The following is a 26215-nucleotide window of genomic DNA, read 5'->3' as shown; positions in this document are numbered from 1 at the left end:
CTGTAAATAATGGCTTTTCTTTCCTGTTAGTGTGTCAACCTCAAGTTCTGTGTCGACATCATCGTCAATATCAACATCATCAAGTGTGTCCACCTCTTCGAGGTAATCTGTTTGGTTGGCTTACACTATTAGATCAAAGCAAGATCTAGGACGCTGGTATTTTCTTCCCGTTCTAATGTAGCTCTGGTAGGAGGTGACAAAACTAGATTACTAACCTGGCGTAATTTGATTAAGCTAAAGACTTCGCTATTAAACAATACGTTTGGCTTTGCACAATCCTCAAAGAAGGACAAGTCCATGTTACAGGATAACCCTTGAAGATTTTCCAAAGCCGTCTTAATTTTTTACCGGTATCAATTTGTTTTGAAATAGCAATTTTCTTTAATTTTTAGTTTGTCTACTTCAAGTTCTGTGTCGACGTCATCGTCAATATCAACATCATCAAGTGTGTCCACTTCGTCAAGGTAATTGAACATGAAATAACAGAAACAAACTAAAACAAATGCAGAGTTGTTCTATCAACAACGATTGTTGGACTATATGTATACCTTGTGCATCAGCAGAGAACGCTCTCTACCATACCCTCGGTTTATATATGTAGGCAATATCTCACAAATCTCCATCTTATCTTCATACGTAATTGCGCCTTTTTAACATTCCTATATTTCATAAAGCGATCAGGATTTATTTTAGTTACAAATTTAAGTGTGAAATACACTCATTTTTATGCACCGTGTTAATTATTCTGCTGGATTCTAAGAAGCCGTTTTTTCAACACAGTTAGGAATTTTATTTTGAAACTGTAATCATATTTGATTTTAGTGTGTCTACCTCAAGTTCTGTGTCGACTTCATCGTCAATATCAACAACATCAAGTTTGTCCACTTCATCGAGGTAAATACGTGTGATTATAGTTTTTGAGTCAGATACTAAGATGAATTATATTGTTTTTTCTTTTATTGCTAAACAGATAATTACTTGCATTGCCTTACTCTACTTACAACACGACACAATACTTAACCTACTTACAATACACTACATTATTGTTATCATCATCATCATCATCATCATCATTATTACTATTATTTCTAATGCTTTTACTGTCTTACAAACGTTAGACTACGAGTAGTCCCTCTCTCGCTTAGTCCGTCGTACGTGACGCGAAAGAAAATCGGGAGAAAAAAATGGCCGCGCGAAATCCTGGAGGCGAGGAGCACGCGAAAGGAGGGACTACCGCCTAAGCCAAAGAGTTTGAATTATGCGTTGCTCTCACAACGCAAAAATATGATTGGCTTATGTAAGGAGCGTTGACAACGTGTTGTCAACATTCGAGATACCTGTGACGTCTTACAGGAATGTTTTGGAACCGGAGCAAATCGAAGCGGTACCAGAGCAAATCGAAGCGTTGGAATCGCGCTTCGCAAGCCGTGATGTTCTTGCGAATCTGCCAACAGGCGCTTTGGAAAGATTTAAATTTATCCAGTGCTTTGTTTGGCAAAGCTTTCTGCCTCCACCCCGACTGCGAGCGTGTTAGTGATTTCGCCGCTCAACCGCATCGTCTAAGTCAGCGAATATAAATTCACTGAGCTTGGCCTTTCTGCCGTCCATTTGAAAGATTGAACCGGACTCTCACTTGACGCCGGACATTCACCTGAAATTTTCCGCTGCTATCGGCAAACATTTCACCGCAGTTGGATGATCTCCTATGTATAATGTATAATGTATAATGTAAATTCTCGGTTGAAACTCTGTTGAAATTTTCGCAATAACTTTTAGACGCAGCGAAAATCGTTACAAGAGGCCTCATTCGCCGTCTTCTCTTTAAAACTTATTTTAGAGTTTCGCTGAACGAACACTGAACGAAAATATACTTCTCACGGCATATGTTTTTGCCTGGCTACTGGAAGAGTAGAGTAGAGCAATTTTATTCAGATCTCCAGGGGCTATTGATAACAGGCGATAATAAGAGAATGTCAAGATGAGAAATCCTGCACCGAAAAATCACTCGGCCGTGAAAGGGCAAACTCTTGGGCTTAGGCGGTAGTCCCTCCTTTCGCGCGCTCCTAGCCCCCAGGATTTCGCGCGGCCATTTTTTTCTCGCGAATTTCTTTCGCGTCACGCACGACGGACTAAGCGAAAGAGGGACTACTCGTAGTCTATACAAACGTCACTTACAATACATAAAAAAAACCTATTTACAATACTTGGCATCACCTTACTTACTTACAATACGCAATAATTACTTATTATGACTTACACATTACGTTACTTAAGGAGTTACAATACAATGTAATTACTTAATTATAGAAAAATATTTCAACAAAGAAACTAAAAAAAAAAACTCGCAGCTAAAGGAAACGCCTTAAATGGTGAGAAGGAATTTCCACTTCTGTTGAAATTCCCCTTCACCATTCAACGTGGAATTATATTGTTGCTGTGTGAACGATTCTTGGATCATGCACACCCAGTTTAGCCGAGAACCAGGTGTAGCGTAGCCTTCGTATACTTACTTCTATGCTTCCGACAGTTTTCTAATCTCCAGTTATAATAATGCGTTAAGCTCTTATTTCATTAAACGATTTTTCTTATTGTTTGCAGTTTGTCGACATCAAGTTCTATTTCAACATCGTCGTCGGTATCGACATCATCAAGTGTATCGACACCAACCACGACTAGTCTATCAACAGCAACCACGTCAAGGTATTAGAGAGTCAATATGTTCAGTAATATCTTTATTAAATTGTGATACGGTTTCCAGACCTGTAAAAGTAATATACTGTTGTTACCAAAGCGCCAAGTTGAAGAGCAGAGACTATGTAATGATAATTTTTAGTTTATTTTAAAAGAATACATATGTGTTTGTTTCAAGAGATTCACAAGTCACTGAAATAATAAGAATGATAGTAATAAGCCCCCATCTTTCATTTTAGTGTCTCAACATCAAGTTCTGTTTCGACATCATCGTCAATATCAACATCATCAAGTGTGTCAACTTCATCAAGGTACTACGGAATATGGTCAACTAATTCGATCTGAAATGTTTCGTTAAACGGTAGCAAAGTACAACGTACAACAAGTAGTTTGTATTATTAATTCTACGATGTTTGATGAAAATTATTTGGCTTTATTTATCAATTTTCTTTTCAAGTGAAAAAATCAAAGTGTTATGTCTATTGATGTAGTAATTCTCTTTTGTTTCCTTTCTAGCGTGTCAACATCAAGTTCTATTTCAACATCGTCGTCGGTATCGACGTCATCGAGTGTTTCGACGCCCACTACGACTAGTTTTTCAACAGCAACTAGGTATGGAATAATTCATAGCTGATAGAGCCGGCGAGACGTTTTTCTTTTCCTCACTCCATTTCTAATAGTTGGCATTGGTTATTACTTATATTTGGAACGCTCATCATAATAAAGCTGCCAAAACGAAGCTGCATTTGTCTGCTTTTTTGAATGTTTAGAATGCGCGCGGTGAATTAAGTCCGTTTTTGCTTGAATCAACTATAAGTTCTTGATCATGACATTAACAGTAACAATAACAGTAACTTTATTATTACATAATTCAATTATAAACCTTAGTATCTCGTAGCTGGCAAAGCTATTCTGGGCGATCCACTATTGAGGTAGTTTGTTTGGTCTTTTGTCCTTAGGTTTCTGTTTAATAGCGTTTTAAAGGTGTTTCAAGGAATTTTTCTATTTTTGCAAAGTTTCAGTGATTTTGAATTGCATGACGATTTTATTTCTTTTTAGATGTTACGACTCACTTGAACTATCTTTTAAATCCAATTGTTGTAAGATTTTCGACTATTTCGAATGCGTAACGCCTTATTGGGGTACTTTCACTTCGTAAATGACACATGCTGATCGTTACCGAAAGGACATTTCGGATGCTGTTATCACGGTATAAGTTCGATTGCTATTTAGAACATACTTTGGGCTATCCATGATTTCTTTTATCTGTTTCCTTATCTGATGAGAAAGAGTTGCCACAATCTTCAGCACGGTGGTGATGTAAAACAGTGAGACAATTATGCCTAATGCCTTTCCCTCTCCCCGTTAGAAATATTTCCTTAATCTCAGTACCACTTGGATCAAGAACTATAAAACTAGAAGTGGGAGGGGTGGTGTGGGTCAGCAGATTACCCTGAGTTTCTCGACTATTTTGGAAATGGCCGTAGTTCCGTTTTATGATTACATTTTATGCGTTTCCATGTTTTGTATTTTTATTTTTCAGTTCATTATCAACATCGAGTCCAACTTTCTCCACGTATACAACAGAATCAACAATTTCTACTTCGACAACAGTTCCTACCACCACATTCACATCAATAAGTACAAGGTAGGTTTTCTTAATCAAACCCTTCTTTGAAAACCATTTCGTGCGTGAACACCTCTCTTCGCAGACGTTCAGTCGCATTTCTAAGCATTTCAAAATTTCGGTTCTTGTCCACTTCAAGTTTTGCCTAGGCAACATCGCCATTATCGCAGTCTTGAAGTGCATTTACTTCGTCAAGGTAATGCACAACGATGGCTTGAAATTTGGTTTGCTGACGTCCAACTGCAGTAGATGCCTACAAAACCTGACTTTGTAAGGAGTATTTCGTGAAAAATGTAAACTTACGAAATGCTGAATAAACCTTACTTTACTTGGGCTTCTTCGCGAGGTCTCTCCAACGCTCCCTGTCCTGGGCGGTCTTTGGAAAAAAATTTCTGCAAGGAGGAAATTAAAGACCTCTAGATAATTCATTTTCCTTTATACCTTGGTTCAAGTTCTATCATGAACAAATCTGATGAATGTCAAAAAAATACTTTCTTGGATAGTCATAGTGACCCCCTTTTTTTGCTTTTCAACTTAGTATATCCTCGTCGAGTGTTAAGTCCACAACGTCAGTTTCAACGTCGTCGAGTGTGTCAACTTCAAGGTAACAAGGAAAACGTATGATGTCTATATATATTTGTATGTAAAAAATAACAAATTGAGTGGCTTGTCGTATCTAATTAAAGCTTAAGCTTAGCTTATCATGAGAATTTCATTGCATTCAATGCTTTTTTCTATGACCTGAAGTTTCCCATGTTATCCCTAGGCAGATTTTTTTCTTTTGATGATTTTAATTTATCTTAACTGACAAAAAGACGTCAAGCAGAGCGACTTAATAAGACTAAGACTGCTTGTGTGATTTATTGTCAAAATTGAACAATCATTTTCAACGGATCAAGACTTATATAGCACAACGCCTGACGAACTCTTTTCTCTTGAATCTGAAGATGATTATCGCTCAGATTGTTGAAACCCCAGTCACCAGCACAGCCCTTTTTAGTTTTTCCCGGAGGATTCTAACTACTGACAGGATTAGGTTCAACGATTTAAAATAATGATATCTTCACTGATAGAAGCGCTTTCCTTTCGCATGGGAGAAGCGGTGACAATTTTTCGCCAAATGGAACAGTACAAATTTTCGATTAACAAAACGAGACGGGATTAGTGTGTGCCATATGACAGCATTTGAATGCAAGATCTAGTACACTGGTATTTTCGTCTCGTTCTAATGTAGTTCTTGTAGTAGGTGAGAAAACTAGATTACTAAAATGGCGTATTTTGATTAAGCTAAAGAACTGCTTATTAAATAATACGTTTGGCGTTGCACAATTCTCAAAGAAGGACCAGTCCATGTTACATGATAACCCTTGTAGATTTCCCAAGCCGTCTTAATTTTTTACCGGTATCAATTTGTTTTGAAATAGCAATTTTCTTTGATTTTTAGTGTGTCCACTTCAAGTTCGGTGTCCACATCGTCGTCAATATCAACATCATCAAGCGTCTCCACTTCATCAAGGTAATGTGTTTGCTTGGCTTAAACTCTTATATCAAAGCAAGATCTAGTACACTGGTATTTTCATCACGTTCTAATGTAGTTCTTGTAGTAGGTGAGAAAACTAGATTACTAAAATGGCGTATTTTGATTAAGCTAAAGAACTGCTTATTAAATAATACGTTTGGCGTTGCACAATTCTCAAAGAAGGACCAGTCCATGTTACATGATAACCCTTGTAGATTTCCCAAGCCGTCTTAATTTTTTACCGGTATCAATTTGTTTTGAAATAGCAATTTTCTTTGATTTTCAGTGTGTCCACTTCAAGTTCGGTGTCGACATCGTCGTCAATATCAACATCATCAAGTGTGTCCACTTCATCGAGGTAATTACGTTTTAAATAATGATAGTTTTTTTTAGTCCCGAGCTTTAACGAAAGAAATCGTTGTTGCGTGTACGTCTTGTACAATGTAGATTCATTTTAGGCGAGAGCAAGGTGGAAGGTACTGTAGCGTTAGTGAGGATACTAGCCGATAATTGTCTAATCCCCAAATATATTTAAAGCGATGTTTTTTTTGTTTGTTTGTAGTTTGTCGACATCAAGTTCTATTTCAACATCGTCGTCGGTATCGACATCATCAAGTGTATCGACACCAACCACGACTAGTCTATCAACAGCAACTACGTCAAGGTATCAGAGAATCGAAGTTTTCTATAGCAATGTCTTGATTTAATAGTCAGATCGTTTTCTGACCTCCAATATACTGTACTTACCAAAACGCAAGGTTGAAGAGTAGTCATTACGGAGCCGGTGAAGGTTGTAAAAGTTAATTTTTAAAGATATATACCATGTTGTTGTTAAAAGAAGAATTATATTAATTACATTAATAATATAAATAATCATTGATCTTTGCTCTTAGTGTGTCCACGTCAAGTTCTATTTCGACATCATCGTCAATATCAACGTCATCGAGTGTGTCAACTTCGTCAAGGTACTACAGAATGGGGTTAACTTATTCGATCTGAAATGTTACCTAAAACGGTAGCAAAGCACAGTATAATTAACAAGAAATTTGTCTGATAAATTGAAAAATGTTTGAATGAAAATTATTTAGCTGTTTCAATTTCTTTTACGAGTGACAAAAGTCAACATGTAATGTCAATTTATTGTGAAATTCTCCTTGCTCCCTTTGTAGTGTGTCAACATCAAGTTCTGTTTCAACATCGTCGTCGGTATCGACGTCGTCGAGTGTTTCGACACCCACTACAACAAGTTTGTCAACAGCGACTACCTCTAGGTATGTAAAAGTCGATAGATGGCATTGTTAGTAATAAGTATCTGTTTTCATGTTTCCCTTTCTAGTAGTTTACGATAGGTAAAAGCTCACAAACAGAACTAAACACCACAAACTATATAGACAAGATGCTGTTTTTTCCTCGCAGTCCTTGAAAAGCTCAGTATCATAACATATGATTTGTACATCTTTTATTTTCTGTAAATAATGGCTCTTCTTTCCTGCTAGTGTGTCAACCTCAAGTTCTGTGTCGACATCGTCGTCAATATCAACATCATCAAGTGTCTCCACTTCATCAAGGTAATGTGTTTGCTTGGCTTAAACTATTATATCAAAGCAAGATCTAGTACACTGGTATTTTCGTCACGTTCTAATGTAGTTCTTGTAGTAGGTGACAAAACTAGATTACTAAAATGGCGTATTTTGATTAAGCTAAAGAACTGCTTATTGAATAATACGTTTGGCCTTGCACAATTCTCAAAGAAGGACCAGTCCATGTTACATGATAACCCTTGTAGATTTCGCAAGCCGTCTTAATTTCGTACCGGTCTGAATTTGTTTTGAAATAGCAATTTTCTTTGATTTTTAGTGTGTCCACTTCAAGTTCGGTGTCCACATCGTCGTCAATATCAACATCATCAAGCGTCTCCACTTCATCAAGGTAATGTGTTTGCTTGGCTTAAACTCTTATATCAAAGCAAGATCTAGTACACTGGTATTTTCATCACGTTCTAATGTAGTTCTTGTAGTAGGTGAGAAAACTAGATTACTAAAATGGCGTATTTTGATTAAGCTAAAGAACTGCTTATTAAATAATACGTTTGGCGTTGCACAATTCTCAAAGAAGGACCAGTCCATGTTACATGATAACCCTTGTAGATTTCCCAAGCCGTCTTAATTTTTTACCGGTATCAATTTGTTTTGAAATAGCAATTTTCTTTGATTTTCAGTGTGTCCACTTCAAGTTCGGTGTCGACATCGTCGTCAATATCAACATCATCAAGTGTGTCCACTTCATCGAGGTAATGTGTTTGCTTGGCTTAAACTATCAGATCATAGCAAGATCTTGTACGCACTTAATTATATGACTTTCCATTGTGCTACTTATGGTAGGCGCTAAACTAGATTACCACAATGGCGTATTATGGCTAAGCAAAAGAATTGCTAAATAAACAAAATACGTTTGGCTTTGCATACTTCTCAAACAATGACCAGTCCATGTTAGATGGCAACCCTGCTGCATTTCACAAAGCCGTCTTGTTTTATAACCGTTCTGAATTTGTTTTGAAAAGGAAATTCTCCTTGATTTTTAGTGTGTCCACTTCAAGTTCTGTGTCGACGTCGTCGTCATTATCGACATCATCTAGTGCCTCTACTTCATCGAGGTAATTACGTTTTAAATAATGATAGTTTTTTTTAGTCCCAAGCTTTAACGAAAGAAATCGTTGTTGCGTGTACGTCTTGTACAATGTAGACCCATTTTAGGCGAGAGCCAGGTGCAAGGTACTGTAGCGTTAGTAAGGATACTAGCCGATAATTGTCTAATCCCCAAATATATTTAAAGCGATGTTTTTTTTGTTTGTTTGTAGTTTGTCGACATCAAGTTCTATTTCAACATCGTCGTCGGTATCGACATCATCAAGTGTATCGACACCAACCACGACTAGTCTATCAACAGCAACTACGTCAAGGTATCAGAGAATCGAAGTTTTCTATAGCAATGTCTTGATTTAATAGTCAGATCGTTTTCTGACCTCCAATATACTGTACTTACCAAAACGCAAGGTTGAAGAGTAGTCATTACGGAGCCGGTGAAGGTAGTAAAAGTTAATTTTTAAAGATATATACCATGATGTTGTTAAAAGAAGAATTATATTAATTACATTAATAATATAAATAATCACTGATCTTTGCTCTTAGTGTGTCCACGTCAAGTTCTGTTTCGACATCATCGTCAATATCAACGTCATCGAGTGTGTCAACTTCGTCAAGGTACTACAGAATGGGGTTAACTTATTCGATCTGAAATGTTACCTAAAACGGTAGCAAAGCACAGTATGATTAACAAGAAATTTGTCTGATAAATTCAAAAATGTTTGAATGAAAATTATTTAGCTGTTTCAATTTCTTTTACGAGTGACAAAAATCAACATGTAATGTCAATTTATTGTGAAATTCTCCTTGCTCCCTTTGTAGTGTGTCAACATCAAGTTCTGTTTCAACATCGTCGTCGGTATCGACGTCGTCGAGTGTTTCGACACCCACTACAACAAGTTTGTCAACAGCGACTACCTCTAGGTATGTAAAAGTCGATAGATGGCATTGTTAGTAATAAGTATCTGTTTTCATGTTTCCCTTTCTAGTAGTTTACGATAGGTAAAAGCTCACAAACAGAACTAAACACCACAAACTATATAGACAAGATGCTGTTTTTTCCTCGCAGTCCTTGAAAAGCTCAGTATCATAAGACGTGATTTGTACATCTTTTATTTTCTGTGTAATAATGGCTTTTCTTTCCTGTTATTGTGTCAACCTCAAGTTCTGTGTCGACATCGTCGTCAATATCAACATCATCAAGTGTGTCCACTTCATCAAGGTAATGTGTTTGCTTGGCTTAAACTATTATATCAAAGCAAGATCTAGTACACTGGTATTTTCGTCACGTTCTAATGTAGTTCTTGTAGTAGGTGACAAACTACAAAGTGGATAGATGACACTGTTAGCAATAAGTATCTGTTTTTATGTTTCCCTTTCTAATAGTTTACGATAGGTAAAAGCTCACAAACAGAACAAAACACCACAAACTATATAGACAAGATGCTGTTTTTTCTTCGCAGTCCTTGAAAAGCTCGGTATCATAGCACGTGATTTGTACATCTTTTATTTTCTGTAAATAATGGCTTTTCTTTCCTGCTAGTGTGTCAACCTCAAGTTCTGTGTCGACATCGTCGTCAATATCAACATCATCAAGTGTCTCCACTTCATCAAGGTAATGTGTTTGCTTGGCTTAAAGTATTATATCGAAGCAAGATCTAGTACACTGGTGTTTTCGTCACGTTCTAATGTAGTTCTTGTAGTAGGGGACAAAACTAGATTACTAAAATGGCGTATTTTGATTAAGCTAAAGAACTGCTTATTAAATAATACGTTTGGCGTTGCACAATTCTCAAAGAAGGACCAGTCCATGTTACATGATAACCCTTGTAGATTTCCCAAGCCGTCTTAATTTTTTACCGGTATCAATTTGTTTTGAAATAGCAATTTTCTTTGATTTTCAGTGTGTCCACTTCAAGTTCGGTGTCGACATCGTCGTCAATATCAACATCATCAAGTGTGTCCACTTCATCGAGGTAATGTGTTTGCTTGGCTTAAACTATCAGATCATAGTAAGATCTTGTACGCACTTAATTATATGACTTTCCATTGTGCTACTTATGGTAGGCGCTAAACTAGATTACCACAATGGCGTATTATGGCTAAGCAAAAGAATTGCTAAATAAACAAAATACGTTTGGCTTTGCATACTTCTCAAACAATGACCAGTCCATGTTAGATGGCAACCCTGCTGCATTTCACAAAGCCGTCTTGTTTTATTACCGTTCTGAATTTGTTTTGAAAAGGAAATTCTCCTTGATTTTTAGTGTGTCCACTTCAAGTTCTGTGTCGACGTCGTCGTCATTATCGACATCATCTAGTGCCTCTACTTCATCGAGGTAATTACGTTTTAAATAATGATAGTTTTTTTTAGTCCCAAGCTTTAACGAAAGAAATCGTTGTTGCGTGTACGTCTTGTACAATGTAGACCCATTTTAGGCGAGAGCCAGGTGCAAGGTACTGTAGCGTTAGTAAGGATACTAGCCGATAATTGTCTAATCCCCAAATATATTTAAAGCGATGTTTTTTTTGTTTGTTTGTAGTTTGTCGACATCAAGTTCTATTTCAACATCGTCGTCGGTATCGACATCATCAAGTGTATCGACACCAACCACGACTAGTCTATCAACAGCAACTACGTCAAGGTATCAGAGAATCGAAGTTTTCTATAGCAATGTCTTGATTTAATAGTCAGATCGTTTTCTGACCTCCAATATACTGTACTTACCAAAACGCAAGGTTGAAGAGTAGTCATTACGGAGCCGGTGAAGGTTGTAAAAGTTAATTTTTAAAGATATATACCATGTTGTTGTTAAAAGAAGAATTATATTAATTACATTAATAATATAAATAATCACTGATCTTTGCTCTTAGTGTGTCCACGTCAAGTTCTGTTTCGACATCATCGTCAATATCAACGTCATCGAGTGTGTCAACTTCGTCAAGGTACTACAGAATGGGGTTAACTTATTCGATCTGAAATGTTACCTAAAACGGTAGCAAAGCACAGTATGATTAACAAGAAATTTGTCTGATAAATTCAAAAATGTTTGAATGAAAATTATTTAGCTGTTTCAATTTCTTTTACGAGTGACAAAAGTCAACATGTAATGTCAATTTATTGTGAAATTCTCCTTGCTCCCTTTGTAGTGTGTCAACATCAAGTTCTGTTTCAACATCGTCGTCGGTATCGACGTCGTCGAGTGTTTCGACACCCACTACAACAAGTTTGTCAACAGCGACTACCTCTAGGTATGTAAAAGTCGATAGATGACATTGTTAGCAATAAGTATCTGTTTTCATGTTTCCCTTTCTAGTAGTTTACGATAGGTAAAAGCTCACAAACAGAACTAAACACCACAAACTATATAGACAAGATGCTGTTTTTTCCTCGCAGTTCTTGAAAAGCTCAGTATCATAAGACGTGATTTGTGCATCTTTTATTTTCTGTGTAATAATGGCTTTTCTTTCCTGTTATTGTGTCAACCTCAAGTTCTGTGTCGACATCGTCGTCAATATCAACATCAAGTGTGTCCACTTCATCAAGGTAATAAAGGATTATGTGATTAAGTTGGCATTAATTTTAACTTAATCGAACAAGCTCTGTTTTTTCTTTTGTCATTCAACGTCAGGTTCGTTGTCGACATCGTTTTCAATATCAACATCATCAATTGTGTCCACTTCATTAATGTAATGTGTTTTTTAGGCTTAGACTATTAGATCAAAGGGAGATGTAGACACTTTTAGTTTCCTTGCCTTGGAGACTTTTAAAAGTTCAGTCTCAACAGCAACAACAACTTTATTATGACTCGCATATTTACAATTTACAAGTGTCTTAACCCATGTGTTTTTTATTTGTAGCCATTAGCTGAGAACTGTTTTGAATTGTTACATTTCAGAACGGCTTTGAGTTTTTTAACCAATAACTTTTTGTTCCGTTTAGTGTGTCAACGTCTAGTTCTGTGTCGACTTCCTCATCAATATCAACATCATCAAGTGTGTCCACTTCACCAAGGTAATGAAATATTAAATAATTGTAAATGACATATTTATTTTTTCAGCAACGATTGTGCAAGCTTGTATACTCAGTTTAGCTGAAATACTGGTCTAGAATAACAATATTTTCCTGATATCGAAATATAAAAATGACTTAAGCTCTTGCTGTATTAAACTTTCCTTTTGTTTGTTTCTATTGTGTCAACAACAAGTTCTGTTTCATCATCGTCTGGAAGTCATGGGGGACAGACAGTGACTAAGAAATCAGCGAGATTCACTACCTTTTCTTCGACTAAATCGACAACATCAAAAATTATCACTATAACAAGCAGGTTGGTAACCTTTACTGTTGTTGTGTCCATTATGGACAAAGGAGCATGCAAATACTATACTTTCGCTTTGTTTTTGTTCTAGAACTTTACTTAGAATAACAAATGACTAATAACTTTTAAAACTTTCCTGGTAAAACATCCTCTTGGGGCAGGTGTAGAAATGGAGTTGTAGACTGCAGTTTTTTCCCTGGTCAGTCTCACTGTGTTTTGTTGAAAATACGCGAATCTTTTGATCTCCCTCAGTAATAAATTAAAAGTGAGACCACGAGCCTAGACAAGACGTCTTTGAAAGGGAAAAAAATTGTTCATGGCTTCTAACCTACTTTAAAAATTCTAGATTTTGCATTGTTATCGTTGCAGTCCATGTTTACTTTGTGTCCGGTTTAAACTGTAGATACCTAAGCCTCTATACCAAATTAAATTATACCAAGAATTTTGGAAGGAAAAAACTTTCACAACGTCAAATTGCTAGCGTCCGAATCACGTTTTGAAAGGTACAAGTCAGTGGGTTTTTTTTGTTCGCTTATTCAATTTGTTCCTGAGTTTCCGGACCGAAGGGCTAAAAAACCTGTCTGCGCTTTGCAATATTCAGTTGCAGTGAAACGTTGCAAAACATTTTCGAAATAGGATTTTTAAAAAATGTGGAGTGATCGTACAAAAATCGTCTTTGGAGAAAAAATTTCCGAACGAAACAACCTTTTGTTGTTTGTATGTTAAGGTAGCTGCTGTCCAAATTTGAAAGCAAACTATCAAATTCGCTTGGACTTGTAGCTTGCAAACGATGATTCGAACGCTCTCAATTAGAGGTCAAGACAAATTCGACAATTCATTTTCTTTCGAAATTCTTCGCCGGTATAGTTTTATAGCCACCTAAATAAGCTTAGACTTTATACAGGGATTTAGGTATCTACAGTCTAAACCGGACGCACTACATCACTAGGACGTTAGACAGGTATACAGTAACATTAAAATGAGGTGTTGGAGTGGGGACACGATATTAGAGAATCAATGGTTGCAAACATCCAATAAACTGTAGTTTTCTTCACTGTTTAGATTTTACTAGTTACTCTTAAGTTATTTTATATTTACTTTTAACTATCCACCTAAAGTTTAAATCTATTTGAAACTAACAAACAGTATTTTGCTCTTTCGCGTCTCTAGTTCAAGTGTGACCACTAGTTCAAGGTAATGTATTTGGTTGGCTTCAACTATTAGATCAAAGTAAGATCTTGTACACTACAATTTTCCTCACGTTGAAATTCACTGCTTGTAGTAGATAACTAAACTGGATTACCAAAAGGGCTTATTCGAGTTAAGCAAAAGAATTGCTTAAAATAATCAATAAGTTTGGCTTTACATGATTCTCAGAGAAGGACCAATCCATATATCATGGTAACCCCGCTTGATTTCACAAAGCTGTCATATTTTGTTGCCGTTATCGATTTTGTTTTAAAAATAGCAATTTTCTTTGACTTTAGTGTGTCTACTTCAAGTTCTGTGTCGACATCATCGTCAGTATCAACATCATCAAGTGTGTCCACTTCATCAAGGTAATGTGTAATTACTATTTTAAGTGAGGTTATATTTTTATCTCAATTAAAACAAACGAAGTTTAGTCTATAAGTTTCCAAAATTAAATAGTGTTTATAGAGTGTTGATGTCGAAATTAAAACTTTCCTTGACTTATCTATTTTCGCAGCTTATAAGAATAACTCTCTAACGTTTATGATAGTGATCGATTTTCCTGTTTTTAGTGTGTCCACTTCAAGTTCTTTGTCGACATCATCGACAGTCTCAACGTCATCAAGTGTGTCCACTTCGTCAAGGTAACGGAACATAACCACTTAAAAGGTTTACCAATTTATCTCAAACTTATATTTATACACTTGTTTTGTTTATTCAACTTCAATTTCGGTGTCGACATCATCGCCACTATCATTAATTCTGTCAACTTCGTCAACGAAACAATTAGTATTTTATTTCTAACTGAAGTTGTAATGTAAATTTCAATGACCTAACCCAAAGAACTGTAATATTATTAAAAAATGTTCAGTCATACTCAGTAATCTTGAAGTTTCAAGCAATCTTGCTAATGAGCATTATTCACTCTTTCCGGAATAAATAATACGCGATCCAAACAAAAACAAAATGGCCGACTCACGTCTCTGAATCTGAAATCCTGAGAATACAAGAAGATTCTGTACCAGAAAATACAAAGTAGGCTGTGAAATTTGGCCTGAAAGTTTTCAAAGAATAAAAAAAAACTTACCGAAGTTCGCCGGACTTTCCAGCAGTTTCAGTAAACGTCCTTGGCAATCACAGATTTCATCAATCTAAGCAAATCGCTCTTCACCCGGCATTATCAGAAATGAATACCGCAAGGTTCATCGGCAGAAACATCAAGTGCTATTAAACGAAGCATCTCCACGAGTAATCAAGAGAAAGTCTTTGTGCAACAAAACATCCAGTTTTCAACACAGTCTTGTGCACACGGTATAATTTCACGTTGATCCTTCGGAAACAACTTTTTCAAGTTTTTCAAATCAAGTGCAATTGAAACCTGGATTGAATGGTGAAATTGGTTTCCAACTGCTCATTTGATCGGTGTTAAAAGACCATTTTGGTAGATTTTGACAAGGATTTTATCCAATGTTAGCTAAATTTGCCATGTTTGAAGAATCTGTTACTAGATTCACGCATGCTTCCCGCTCCTTGCACATATTTTTACAAATGCATTGCGAGGTCAATTAGATCGACTTTTAATGGTTTTCCGTTCGTCGGTTATTGAGATCACTTCGTGTGAACAGACAAAACAATTATTCTTTTAATCTCGGTTAATACCGGCAGAATATTTACGTCCATTTCAAAGAAAAATAATTTTTTCAATACTTTGGTGACAAGTTAAAACGAATGAAATTGTGTGTAAACGATTCTTCCACCATGAAAACCCAGTTTAGGAGAATAACAAGTGGAACGAAGCCTTCGTAAAGATACTTAACGATAATTTTCTAATCCTCAAATATAATAATGATTCAAAACGATCTTTCTTTTTGTGTTTGTAGTTTGTCGACATCAAGTTCTGTTTCAACATCGTCGTCGGTATCGACATCATCAAGTGTATCGACACCAACCACGACTAGTCTATCAACAGCAACCACGTCAAGGTATCAGAGAATCCATGTTTTCAGTAATATCTTGATAAAATAGTGAGATAGTTTCTAGACCTCTTAATGTAATATATACCACTTTCCAAAGCGCCAGGCTGATGACTGACCATAATGAAATGAAATTTTCCGATAGGTTAATTTGAAACATACCAAATGATGAATTTGTTTCAAGACATTCACAAGTCCTCGCCCTGATTAAAATCATATCAATAATCTCTGAACCTTCATTTCAGTGTCTCAACTTCAAGTTCTGTGTCGACATCATCGTCAATATCAACGTCATCAAGTGTGTCAACTTCGTCGAGGTATAACAGAGTATGCTTAACTAATTCGATTTGTAAAGTTACTTTAATCCGTAGCACAGTATAATGGTTGAATGCGAATTGTTAACGCGTATAACTTTTCTTCTCAAGCGACAGAAATCAATATTTGACAATTCATGTGGAAATTCTCGTTTCCTTTGTAGTATTTCAACATCAAGTTCCATTTCAACATCGTCGTCGGCATCGACATCATCGAGTGTTTCGACACCCACTACGACCAGTTTGTCAACAGCAACTACGTCTAGGTATGGAGGAATCAACAGATAACATAGTCAACAACAAGCTTTTGTTTTTACTAGTCTATTTTTAACGGTTTACTATAGTTATCACTTACTTTTGGAACGCTCATCGTGAATTCATTTCAAAGATAGGTACTAGCGAAGTTGCATTTATGCGTCATGCAGACCTTCACAAGCTCTTCATCTTAACCCTTATGATTTGTATTTGGAAGTGACTTGTTTCTGTTCAGTGTCTTGAACGTTTGTTTTTTTTAGGAATGTTCAAATGCCTGAAAGTAATCACTGTACTTTCCTTGTAGTGTCTCAACTTCAAGTTCTGTGTCGACATCATCGTCAATATCAACATCATCAAGTGTGTCCACTTCGTCAAGGTAGCAATGAAGTTATAGTATATTATGATAGAAGTAATGATTGCATCAAGTATCCAACTATAAGAATTCCAGAAAAGCAACCTTTTAAGAGCTCATCTCGGGAACATGAAGTGATGATCTTCTGTGTTTGTTTGTTTGTTTTTTTCTCTAGTGTGTCGACATCTAGTTCTGTTTCAACATCATCGTCAATATCGACGTCATCGAGTGTGTCCACTTCATCAAGGTAAATAATTTAGCTTTCACAGGCTTAGTTGAGCCTTTAATTTTATGATCTTGAATTGTGTTAATGGAGTATCGATGTCGAAATTAAACTTTTCCTGGAGTTACTTTTTCAGTTCACAACCGACAAGAAAAATTCTGTATCGTTTGCTGTATGATGATAATTGATTTTTCTCTTTAAGTGTCTCTACTTCAAGTTCTGTGTCGACATCATCGTCAGTATCAACGTCATCAAGTGTGTCCACTTCGTCGAGGTAGCGATTAATTTTATAGTACCTTATGTGAGTTTTGATGATTGCTTCAAGTATCCAACTATGAGAACTGAGAATGGTATTAATTTGCTTATCGTTTAAACAACTTTTTTTAATTACTGAAGAAAAGCAACCTTTTAAAAAGTCATCTCAGGAATATAAAGTGATGATCTGCCGTTTTTTTCTAGTGTATCCACATCTAGTTCTGTTTCAACATCATCTTCAATATCGACGTCATCGAGTGTGTCCACTTCATCAAGGTAAAGACTGATTATTAGTTTAATTTAGCTTCCCTTGTTGGATAATACAAACAAAATTTAAGATATTTTTACGATACTCGATGATTTGTAAGATAATTTATATTGCCTGGTAAGGCTTAAAATCAATTCAGTCCTGAACTAGGCTACCTTAGGCTTCGTTGAATCTATAATTTCAGAATCTTGAATTGTGTGCATTGGGTAATGATGTCGAAATTAAACTTTTCCTGGAGTTGTTATTTTCATTACTGATAAGAAAAACTCTCGTTATCGTTTGCTGTATGATGGTAATGGATTCTTGATTTTTAGTGTCTCCACTTCAAGTTCTGTGTCGACATCATCGTCAATATCAACATCATCAAGTGTGTCCACTTCATCAAGGTAATAAAACATTATCCAATTAAGGTTTGCTTGTCTGTTTTTGAGATCACTTCGTCTGTATATAATAAAACAATTAATCTTTTCAATCTCGGGGAATAGTAGTGGCAGAATATTTATCTCCATTTCAAAGAATAATTTTTAAAGAGTCATAGGTTACAGCGAATGAGATAGTTGTTGTGTGAACGATTCTTGCACTATGTAGACCTAGTTTAGGGGAGTACCAGGTGGAACGTAACGTTCGTAAAGACACATAGGCGATAATTTTCTAATCCTTAAACATAATGAACGATCTTTCTCTTTGTTTCCAGTTTGTCCACATCAAGTTCTATTTCAACATCGTCGTCGGTATCGACATCATCAAGTGTATCGACACCCACTACGACTAGTCTATCAACAGCAACCACGTCAAGGTATTAGAGAATCCATGTTTTTAGAAATATCTTGATGAAATAGTGAGATAGCTTCCCTGACCTCTTAATGTTATATATACCACTTCCAAAGCGCCAGACTGAAGACTGGCCATTATGAAATGAAGTTTTCAAAGGTTAATTTCAATCATATATATCGTGATTTTCGTTTATTAAAGAGATTCTTAAGTCCTTGAACTCATTAAATTCATCGTAATAATCTTTGAACTTTCCTTTTAGTGTCTCAACTTCAAGTTCTGTGTCGACATCATCGTCAATATCAACGTCATCAAGTGTGTCAACTTCGTCGAGGTATAACAGAGTATGCTTAACTAATTCGATTTGTAAAATTACTTTAACCCGTAGCACAGTATAATGGTTGAATGCAAATTATTAAGGTGTATAACTTTTCTCTTCAAGTGACAAAAATCAACATTTGACAATTCATGTGGAAATTCTCGTTTCCTTTCTAGTATTTCAACATCAAGTTCTATTTCAACATCGTCGTCGGCATCGACATCATCGAGTGTTTCGACACCCACTACGACCAGTTTGTCAACAGCAACTACGTCTAGGTATGGAGGAATCAACAGATAACATAGTCAACAACAAGCTTTTGTTTTTACTAGTCTATTTTTAACGGTTTACTATAGTTATCACTTACTTTTGGAACGCTCATCGTGAATTCATTTCAAAGATAGGTACTAGCGAAGTTGCATTTATGCGTCATGCAGACCTTCACAAGCTCTTCATCTTAACCCTTATGATTTGTATTTGGAAGTGACTTGTTTCTGTTCAGTGTCTTGAACGTTTGTTTTTTTTTAAGGAATGTTCAAATGCCTGAAAGTAATCACTGTACTTTCCTTGTAGTGTCTCAACTTCAAGTTCTGTGTCGACATCATCGTCAATATCAACATCATCAAGTGTGTCCACTTCGTCAAGGTAGCAATGAAGTTATAGTATATTATGATAGAAGTAATGATTGCATCAAGTATCCAACTATAAGAATTCCAGAAAAGCAACCTTTTAAGAGCTGTTCTCGGGAACATGAAGTGATGATCTTCCGTGTTTGTTTGTTTGTTTGTTTGTTTTTTCCTCTAGTGTGTCGACATCTAGTTCTGTTTCAACATCATCGTCAATATCGACGTCATCGAGTGTGTCCACTTCATCAAGGTAAATAATTTAGCTTTCACAGGCTTAGTTGAGCCTTTAATTTTATGATCTTGAATTGTGTTAATGGAGTATCGATGTCGAAATTAAACTTTTCCTGGAGTTACTTTTTTCAGTTCACAACCGACAAGAAAAATTCTGTATCGTTTGCTGTATGATGATAATTGATTTTTCTCTTTAAGTGTCTCTACTTCAAGTTCTGTGTCGACATCATCGTCAGTATCAACGTCATCAAGTGTGTCCACTTCGTCGAGGTAGCGATTAATTTTATAGTACCTTATGTGAGTTTTGATGATTGCTTCAAGTATCCAACTATGAGAACTGAGAATGGTATTAATTTGCTTATCGTTTAAACAACTTTTTTTAATTACTGAAGAAAAGCAACCTTTTAAAAAGTCATCTCAGGAATATAAAGTGATGATCTGCCGTTTTTTTCTAGTGTATCCACATCTAGTTCTGTTTCAACATCATCTTCAATATCGACGTCATCGAGTGTGTCCACTTCATCAAGGTAAAGACTGATTATTAGTTTAATTTAGCTTCCCTTGTTGGATAATACAAACAAAATTTAAGATATTTTTACGATACTCGATGATTTGTAAGATAATTTATATTGCCTGGTAAGGCTTAAAATCAATTCAGTCCTGAACTAGGCTACCTTAGGCTTCGTTGAATCTATAATTTCAGAATCTTGAATTGTGTGCATTGGGTAATGATGTCGAAATTAAACTTTTCCTGGAGTTGTTATTTTCATTACTGATAAGAAAAACTCTCGTTATCGTTTGCTGTATGATGGTAATGGATTCTTGATTTTTAGTGTCTCCACTTCAAGTTCTGTGTCGACATCATCGTCAATATCAACATCATCAAGTGTGTCCACTTCATCAAGGTAATAAAACATTATCCAATTAAGGTTTGCTTGTCTGTTTTTGAGATCACTTCGTCTGTATATAATAAAACAATTAATCTTTTCAATCTCGGGGAATAGTAGTGGCAGAATATTTATCTCCATTTCAAAGAATAATTTTTAAAGAGTCATAGGTTACAGCGAATGAGATAGTTGTTGTGTGAACGATTCTTGCACTATGTAGACCTAGTTTAGGGGAGTACCAGGTGGAACGTAACGTTCGTAAAGACACATAGGCGATAATTTTCTAATCCTTAAACATAATGAACGATCTTTCTCTTTGTTTCCAGTTTGTCCACATCAAGTTCTATTTCAACATCGTCGTCGGTATCGACATCATCAAGTGTATCGACACCCACTACGACTAGTCTATCAACAGCAACCACGTCAAGGTATTAGAGAATCCATGTTTTTAGAAATATCTTGATGAAATAGTGAGATAGCTTCCCTGACCTCTTAATGTTATATATACCACTTCCAAAGCGCCAGACTGAAGACTGGCCATTATGAAATGAAGTTTTCAAAGGTTAATTTCAATCATATATATCGTGATTTTCGTTTATTAAAGAGATTCTTAAGTCCTTGAACTCATTAAATTCATCGTAATAATCTTTGAACTTTCCTTTTAGTGTCTCAACTTCAAGTTCTGTGTCGACATCATCGTCAATATCAACGTCATCAAGTGTGTCAACTTCGTCGAGGTATAACAGAGTATGCTTAACTAATTCGATTTGTAAAATTACTTTAACCCGTAGCACAGTATAATGGTTGAATGCAAATTATTAAGGTGTATAACTTTTCTCTTCAAGTGACAAAAATCAACATTTGACAATTCATGTGGAAATTCTCGTTTCCTTTCTAGTATTTCAACATCAAGTTCTATTTCAACATCGTCGTCGGCATCGACATCATCGAGTGTTTCGACACCCACTACGACCAGTTTGTCAACAGCAACTACGTCTAGGTATGGAGGAATCAACAGATAACATAGTCAACAACAAGCTTTTGTTTTTACTAGTCTATTTTTAACGGTTTACTATAGTTATCACTTACTTTTGGAACGTTCATCGTGAATTCATTTCAAAGATAGGTACTAGCGAAGTTGCATTTATGCGTCATGCAGACCTTCACAAGCTCTTCATCTTAACCCTTATGATTTGTATTTGGAAGTGACTTGTTTCTGTTCAGTGTCTTGAACGTTTGTTTTTTTTTAAGGAATGTTCAAATGCCTGAAAGTAATCACTGTACTTTCCTTGTAGTGTCTCAACTTCAAGTTCTGTGTCGACATCATCGTCAATATCAACATCATCAAGTGTGTCCACTTCGTCAAGGTAGCAATGAAGTTATAGTATATTATGATAGAAGTAATGATTGCATCAAGTATCCAACTATAAGAATTCCAGAAAAGCAACCTTTTAAGAGCTGTTCTCGGGAACATGAAGTGATGATCTTCCGTGTTTGTTTGTTTGTTTGTTTGTTTTTTCCTCTAGTGTGTCGACATCTAGTTCTGTTTCAACATCATCGTCAATATCGACGTCATCGAGTGTGTCCACTTCATCAAGGTAAATAATTTAGCTTTCACAGGCTTAGTTGAGCCTTTAATTTTATGATCTTGAATTGTGTTAATGGAGTATCGATGTCGAAATTAAACTTTTCCTGGAGTTACTTTTTTCAGTTCACAACCGACAAGAAAAATTCTGTATCGTTTGCTGTATGATGATAATTGATTTTTCTCTTTAAGTGTCTCTACTTCAAGTTCTGTGTCGACATCATCGTCAGTATCAACGTCATCAAGTGTGTCCACTTCGTCGAGGTAGCGATTAATTTTATAGTACCTTATGTGAGTTTTGATGATTGCTTCAAGTATCCAACTATGAGAACTGAGAATGGTATTAATTTGCTTATCGTTTAAACAACTTTTTTTAATTACTGAAGAAAAGCAACCTTTTAAAAAGTCATCTCAGGAATATAAAGTGATGATCTGCCGTTTTTTTCTAGTGTATCCACATCTAGTTCTGTTTCAACATCATCTTCAATATCGACGTCATCGAGTGTGTCCACTTCATCAAGGTAAAGACTGATTATTAGTTTAATTTAGCTTCCCTTGTTGGATAATACAAACAAAATTTAAGATATTTTTACGATACTCGATGATTTGTAAGATAATTTATATTGCCTGGTAAGGCTCAAAATCAATTCAGTCCTGAACTAGGCTACCTTAGGCTTCGTTGAATCTATAATTTCAGAATCTTGAATTGTGTGCATTGGGTAATGATGTCGAAATTAAACTTTTCCTGGAGTTGTTATTTTCATTACTGATAAGAAAAACTCTCGTTATCGTTTGCTGTATGATGGTAATGGATTCTTGATTTTTAGTGTCTCCACTTCAAGTTCTGTGTCGACATCATCGTCAATATCAACATCATCAAGTGTGTCCACTTCATCAAGGTAATAAAACATTATCCAATTAAGGTTTGCTTGTCTGTTTTTGAGATCACTTCGTCTGTATATAATAAAACAATTAATCTTTTCAATCTCGGGGAATAGTAGTGGCAGAATATTTATCTCCATTTCAAAGAATAATTTTTAAAGAGTCATAGGTTACAGCGAATGAGATAGTTGTTGTGTGAACGATTCTTGCACTATGTAGACCTAGTTTAGGGGAGTACCAGGTGGAACGTAACGTTCGTAAAGACACATAGGCGATAATTTTCTAATCCTTAAACATAATGAACGATCTTTCTCTTTGTTTCCAGTTTGTCCACATCAAGTTCTATTTCAACATCGTCGTCGGTATCGACATCATCAAGTGTATCGACACCCACTACGACTAGTCTATCAACAGCAACCACGTCAAGGTATTAGAGAATCCATGTTTTTAGAAATATCTTGATGAAATAGTGAGATAGCTTCCCTGACCTCTTAATGTTATATATACCACTTCCAAAGCGCCAGACTGAAGACTGGCCATTATGAAATGAAGTTTTCAAAGGTTAATTTCAATCATATATATCGTGATTTTCGTTTATTAAAGAGATTCTTAAGTCCTTGAACTCATTAAATTCATCGTAATAATCTTTGAACTTTCCTTTTAGTGTCTCAACTTCAAGTTCTGTGTCGACATCATCGTCAATATCAACGTCATCAAGTGTGTCAACTTCGTCGAGGTATAACAGAGTATGCTTAACTAATTCGATTTGTAAAATTACTTTAACCCGTAGCACAGTATAATGGTTGAATGCAAATTATTAAGGTGTATAACTTTTCTCTTCAAGTGACAAAAATCAACATTTGACAATTCATGTGGAAATTCTCGTTTCCTTTCTAGTATTTCAACATCAAGTTCTATTTCAACATCGTCGTCGGCATCGACATCATCGAGTGTTTCGACACCCACTACGACCAGTTTGTCAACAGCAACTACGTCTAGGTATGGAGGAATCAACAGATAACATAGTCAACAACAAGCTTTTGTTTTTACTAGTCTATTTTTAACGGTTTACTATAGTTATCACTTACTTTTGGAACGTTCATCGTGAATTCATTTCAAAGATAGGTACTAGCGAAGTTGCATTTATGCGTCATGCAGACCTTCACAAGCTCTTCATCTTAACCCTTATGATTTGTATTTGGAAGTGACTTGTTTCTGTTCAGTGTCTTGAACGTTTGTTTTTTTTTTGAGGAATGTTCAAATGCCTGAAAGTAATCACTGTACTTTCCTTGTAGTGTCTCAACTTCAAGTTCTGTGTCGACATCATCGTCAATATCAACATCATCAAGTGTGTCCACTTCGTCAAGGTAGCAATGAAGTTATAGTATATTATGATAGAAGTAATGATTGCATCAAGTATCCAACTATAAGAATTCCAGAAAAGCAACCTTTTAAGAGCTGTTCTCGGGAACATGAAGTGATGATCTTCCGTGTTTGTTTGTTTGTTTGTTTTTTCCTCTAGTGTGTCGACATCTAGTTCTGTTTCAACATCATCGTCAATATCGACGTCATCGAGTGTGTCCACTTCATCAAGGTAAATAATTTAGCTTTCACAGGCTTAGTTGAGCCTTTAATTTTATGATCTTGAATTGTGTTAATGGAGTATCGATGTCGAAATTAAACTTTTCCTGGAGTTACTTTTTTCAGTTCACAACCGACAAGAAAAATTCTGTATCGTTTGCTGTATGATGATAATTGATTTTTCTCTTTAAGTGTCTCTACTTCAAGTTCTGTGTCGACATCATCGTCAGTATCAACGTCATCAAGTGTGTCCACTTCGTCGAGGTAGCGATTAATTTTATAGTACCTTATGTGAGTTTTGATGATTGCTTCAAGTATCCAACTATGAGAACTGAGAATGGTATTAATTTGCTTATCGTTTAAACAACTTTTTTTAATTACTGAAGAAAAGCAACCTTTTAAAAAGTCATCTCAGGAATATAAAGTGATGATCTGCCGTTTTTTTCTAGTGTATCCACATCTAGTTCTGTTTCAACATCATCTTCAATATCGACGTCATCGAGTGTGTCCACTTCATCAAGGTAAAGACTGATTATTAGTTTAATTTAGCTTCCCTTGTTGGATAATACAAACAAAATTTAAGATATTTTTACGATACTCGATGATTTGTAAGATAATTTATATTGCCTGGTAAGGCTCAAAATCAATTCAGTCCTGAACTAGGCTACCTTAGGCTTCGTTGAATCTATAATTTCAGAATCTTGAATTGTGTGCATTGGGTAATGATGTCGAAATTAAACTTTTCCTGGAGTTGTTATTTTCATTACTGATAAGAAAAACTCTCGTTATCGTTTGCTGTATGATGGTAATGGATTCTTGATTTTTAGTGTCTCCACTTCAAGTTCTGTGTCGACATCATCGTCAATATCAACATCATCAAGTGTGTCCACTTCATCAAGGTAATAAAACATTATCCAATTAAGGTTTGCTTGTCTGGTTTTGAGATCACTTCGTCTGTATATAATAAAACAATTAATCTTTTCAATCTCGGGGAATAGTAGTGGCAGAATATTTATCTCCATTTCAAAGAATAATTTTTAAAGAGTCATAGGTTACAGCGAATGAGATAGTTGTTGTGTGAACGATTCTTGCACTATGTAGACCTAGTTTAGGGGAGTACCAGGTGGAACGTAACGTTCGTAAAGACACCTAGGCGATAATTTTCTAATCCTTAAACATAATGAACGATCTTTCTCTTTGTTTCCAGTTTGTCCACATCAAGTTCTATTTCAACATCGTCGTCGGTATCGACATCATCAAGTGTATCGACACCCACTACGACTAGTCTATCAACAGCAACCACGTCAAGGTATTAGAGAATCCATGTTTTTAGAAATATCTTGATGAAATAGTGAGATAGCTTCCCTGACCTCTTAATGTTATATATACCACTTCCAAAGCGCCAGACTGAAGACTGGCCATTATGAAATGAAGTTTTCAAAGGTTAATTTCAATCATATATATCGTGATTTTCGTTTATTAAAGAGATTCTTAAGTCCTTGAACTCATTAAATTCATCGTAATAATCTTTGAACTTTCCTTTTAGTGTCTCAACTTCAAGTTCTGTGTCGACATCATCGTCAATATCAACGTCATCAAGTGTGTCAACTTCGTCGAGGTATAACAGAGTATGCTTAACTAATTCGATTTGTAAAATTACTTTAACCCGTAGCACAGTATAATGGTTGAATGCAAATTATTAAG

The 26215-nt window shown here is 35.7% G+C and overlaps 1 protein-coding gene across 6 annotated transcripts in view; it reads left to right on the top strand.

The window, feature by feature from the left end:
- LOC145470238 (uncharacterized) overlaps positions 1 to 26215 on the top strand; it is a 92037-nt gene that overhangs the window by 41584 nt on the left and 24238 nt on the right. Inside the window, exons 53-63 of one of the 6 annotated variants that reach the window (XM_081454065.1) lie at positions 6124 to 6195; positions 6400 to 6501; positions 6731 to 6802; positions 7007 to 7108; positions 7334 to 7405; positions 8695 to 8796; positions 9026 to 9097; positions 9302 to 9403; positions 10023 to 10094; positions 14286 to 14357; positions 14562 to 14633. In XM_081454065.1, the coding sequence (XP_081310191.1) occupies positions 6124 to 6195; positions 6400 to 6501; positions 6731 to 6802; positions 7007 to 7108; positions 7334 to 7405; positions 8695 to 8796; positions 9026 to 9097; positions 9302 to 9403; positions 10023 to 10094; positions 14286 to 14357; positions 14562 to 14633 (912 nt within the window). Of the gene's footprint in view, positions 1 to 30; positions 103 to 392; positions 668 to 822; positions 895 to 2598; positions 2701 to 2930; positions 3003 to 3207; positions 3304 to 4234; positions 4340 to 4856; positions 5491 to 6123; positions 6196 to 6399; positions 6502 to 6730; positions 6803 to 7006; positions 7109 to 7333; positions 7406 to 8694; positions 8797 to 9025; positions 9098 to 9301; positions 9404 to 10022; positions 10095 to 14285; positions 14358 to 14561; positions 14634 to 26215 lie in introns of those variants that run through there. The other 5 variants (XM_081454066.1, XM_081454067.1, XM_081454069.1 and 2 more) reach the window with 5 other exon arrangements.

The sequence above is a fragment of the Orbicella franksi genome, chromosome 15 (genome assembly GCF_964199315.1).
Source record: "Orbicella franksi chromosome 15, jaOrbFran1.1, whole genome shotgun sequence".
Classification (NCBI taxonomy): Eukaryota; Metazoa; Cnidaria; class Anthozoa; order Scleractinia; family Merulinidae; genus Orbicella; species Orbicella franksi.
This window is presented reverse-complemented; position numbering and strand designations above follow the sequence as displayed.